The sequence below is a fragment of the Equus quagga genome, chromosome 1 (assembly GCF_021613505.1).
Source record: "Equus quagga isolate Etosha38 chromosome 1, UCLA_HA_Equagga_1.0, whole genome shotgun sequence".
In the NCBI taxonomy this organism is placed as follows: Eukaryota; Metazoa; Chordata; class Mammalia; order Perissodactyla; family Equidae; genus Equus; species Equus quagga.
Genome location: NC_060267.1, coordinates 144805000 through 144808436, shown reverse-complemented (window position 1 = coordinate 144808436; position 3437 = coordinate 144805000). Strand labels below are relative to the sequence as shown.

The window sequence follows — 3437 nt, the reverse complement described above, 5'->3', positions numbered from 1 at the left end:
CACCATTCGATGATCAAGACATTTTAAAATAGCAGTAATTATTTTCATTTTAAGAAAAGGTTCCCCTTCACTCCTCTCCCACCCCAGTATTTAACATGAAAGAATGGGCTTCCTTACACATTAATTTTATACTTATTTGAAGCAGCAACAAAAACCATCAATAATTTGGCATCTCTGTTTACAGTTGCTCCAAAATTTTTTTCAATTTCACAAAGCCATTTATCCAGTGTTGCCATGAAATAGAGCCTGTAGATTCTAGGTAGCAAAGATTCTTTCTGAAACCAACGTTAAGTCAAAGAAATATAAAGCAGGGCATTACACTAAATTTCTGGATCTAGTACACTATAAAGAGTGAAACCTAGGAAAAGTTACCTATTGTTTTATAGAAGAAATAAAGACCTGCAAAAGCTGGTTTTGGTTGTATAGTATTTTACACACTGTGTGGATTTGCGGCATCTGCTAATTGAAGCAGACATGCACTGTATTTATCCCTGGCCTGTATCCTACGTCCCTCCCTCCCAACCCCCAACAATCTACTACCTTATACCAAGTATTGTGGATATGAGCCCAAGTCATCCCAGACAATCCAGTGAACAAAGTCAGTGTAATGCACTGGTGTGAAGTGTGAGATTAAAAAAAAGCCCCTTTCAATCTTCATGAAAGTTTTGCTGTAGAAGAAACTTGGCAGCCAAGTTCTCATTCTTCTCACAAGCAAAATATGCTTGCATCACAAGTCTTTCAGGAAATCCTAAAGCCTTTAACCTTTCTATAGCTTCTTTTTCCTGAGGCGTTACTTGAATGTAGTTCACATGACCACTTCCAGCTTCTGCACTTCCTCCACTGCCCCCTCCACCCCCTCCTCCTTGACCACCAGCTTCTTGAACCGGTTCATTTAACATCTGTATAAAATGCTCCTGGTGTTGGCTAATTTGCTGAAGTAACTGAGGATTTTCCGGACCTATCTGTTGTAGCAATGCTGGAAGCAGGGAAGGATTCTGTTGAATGATTTGTCTCATCTGTTGAAATTGAGGCTGATTCCGTAAAAATTCAAGGGGATGTCCTCCAGAACTTGTTGTTGTAGTCGTCGCTGTCATGGTTGCTGCAGCTGCAGCCACTGAAGACTGAGGAGCCCGAGTACTAGCTGCTGGAGGGGGAGTCAACCACAGCCTGACTCTCTCTATCTCCAGGGATTCCCATGAAAAGATACTCCACTGCTCTGTCAGGGTTGTTGAAACTGGCTCTCAGGGCCGCAATTACTTGCTCTCGTTCACAGCCCATTGACATGATCTCTGCTACCATATTCTCATAAGACTGACCTGTCACAAGCGCACTTGTTGCATCTTCAAAAAGGTTTGACCGAGAAGAATCTCCTGATGTACAGTCAGTTGATGTTGGGCTAGTAGCCACTGGTGTTTCTGCTGGCTTTTCTGCAGGTTTCTCTTGTTTCGTTGCACTAGCAGGTGTAGGTTCAGAAGATGCTGTTGCTGATGCTGGAGTGATGGATGCAGGGGTGGGGGTGGGAGCCAAAGCAGGGGCGGGGGTTGGAGCCTGAGCCACAGCTGGTGCTGTGGAGGAACTAACTGTGGTAGTGGTGGCAGAATTTGATTGCTGTGTTGTAGCTGGTGCTGGTGTTGTCACTGCTTTGGGTTTTGTCACCATAACCACCACAAAGTTTTTCTCATCAATTTTATATTCTTTTAGAGCAGTATCATCATTGAGGATTTTGCCTGCATAAATTAATTTTTGACCTGCTACAGGAAAGGCATCTTTCCCCTTTTCAGACTCGATCTTCTCCTTCAGTGCTTTCACCGTCTCCTCGGGGTCGATGTCGATCTTGAAGGTCTGCTGCTGGAGGGTCTTCAGGGTGACCCGCATGGTGCCGCGCGCAGCTCGGCTGCCAGGCCTGCTCTGGGTGCTGGCCGCTGGGCGGGGTCTGTGGCCTGGAGGGGCCCCGGGGTCGCCCGCGCACCTTGCGCACTTGGGAGGAAGGCGGTGGAGGGTGGGGGCTTGTCGCATTCTCCCTGTGCAGCGGCCTCTCCCTCAGCCCTGGCCCTCGGCCGCGCCGGTGCCTCCGCGACTGCAGCCTTCCCCGCGAGCTCGGGCCGTCGTGCTCCCTCACGTGCCCGGCGGCAGCCCCGGAGTCTGCAGGAGGCGCGAGGGGCTCTGCGAGACCAGCAGAGAATCCGCTAGCTCACTACGGGCTGGTGGCCGCCATCATCGTGACTCGCCGAGATGCGCCCCCCTCCCCCACCCCTGCATCTCTGTAACTTTTATTGACCTGTCTAAAACCTCACTGGTTCTTTCCTCTGTTTTGTCAATCTTCCGGTGAGGCCATCCAAGGAAATTTTCATCTCCACTACAGTGTTTTTGATTTCTATCCTTTCCATTTGATTCTTTCTCATAGTTTCCACATCTTTGATGAAATTACCTATCTGATCTTGCATGTTGTCTATCTTTATCATTAGAATGTTTAAGACATTTCATAGTTATTTTAAATTTCCTGTCTGCCAACTCTAACATCTGTGTCATATCTTAATGTGGTTCTAATCATTGCTTTGTCTCTTTCCTTTTTTATCTTTTGTGGATTTCTGTGCAAGACATTCCCCTTTATTTTCTAATTATTATTATTATTATTTTTGCTGGGAAAGATTCTCCCTGAGCTAACATCTGCTGCCCATCTTCCTCTTTTTATTTTATGTGAGCCACTGCCACAGCATGACCACTGACAGACAAATGGTATGGAACTGAACCAGGCCACTGAAGAAGAGTGCGCCAAACTTAACCACTAGGCCATCAGGGCTGGTCTGCTGTGTTTCTTCAGACTGTGTTTTTTCTCAGCTTGATTTTTTTTATTGAAAACTGGGCCTATGGTATAGGGCAGTAGATATGAGGTAAATATTTGCTATACTGAGAGATGAGCACAGCTTCCCTTCTCCTACATCTTTATGTCAGAGTTTGTGTTAATCTAGCGATGAGTTAAGGTCTGAAGTTTGCTCCCTGCTTGGCTTTGAGTCTTCCTTTTACCTTACTTCTAAGAGAAAATCTGTCTCTTGCAATTCTCCCGCCTGTATTCTACAGTTTATTTTTACTCAGTGCTGGTTAGCATGGTGGTAGGGGCAGAGGAGGAAGCATTCTCTCATGTTTTGATTAAGCCTCAGTCTTAGGCACTGTGAACCTGAGTCTCTGTGGTGTGTCCTTCACAAGTGTTCCTGTCTTTTCTCTGGATGTAATGCTGAGCCTAGCACATATTCCTGCTCCTCCTCAGGGGTAGAGCTTTGTTTATTTTCTTGGTCCCCTCCCCTAGATGCTGGTATATTTCCACCAGTGCCAGTAGGCTACAGTTTCATTGCTCTTTCCGCTGCAGACTGAGGCTTTTTTTCCTTAGGGGAGACAGGGGATGTGGATCAGGATGCATCTGGGCAGTGACTGCTGTTCCC

The 3437-nt window shown here is 46.3% G+C and overlaps 1 protein-coding gene across 1 annotated transcript; it reads right to left on the bottom strand.

Annotated features, from left to right (window-relative positions):
* Positions 1 to 600: 600 nt before the first annotated feature.
* LOC124248428 (UV excision repair protein RAD23 homolog B-like) lies at positions 601 to 1926 on the bottom strand. The gene is given in 2 exon segments (XM_046678390.1): positions 601 to 1154; positions 1156 to 1926. Coding segments are annotated over 2 exon segments (1227 nt in total). The 5' UTR covers positions 1876 to 1926; the 3' UTR covers positions 601 to 647.
* Between the last annotated feature and the right edge of the window lie 1511 nt (positions 1927 to 3437).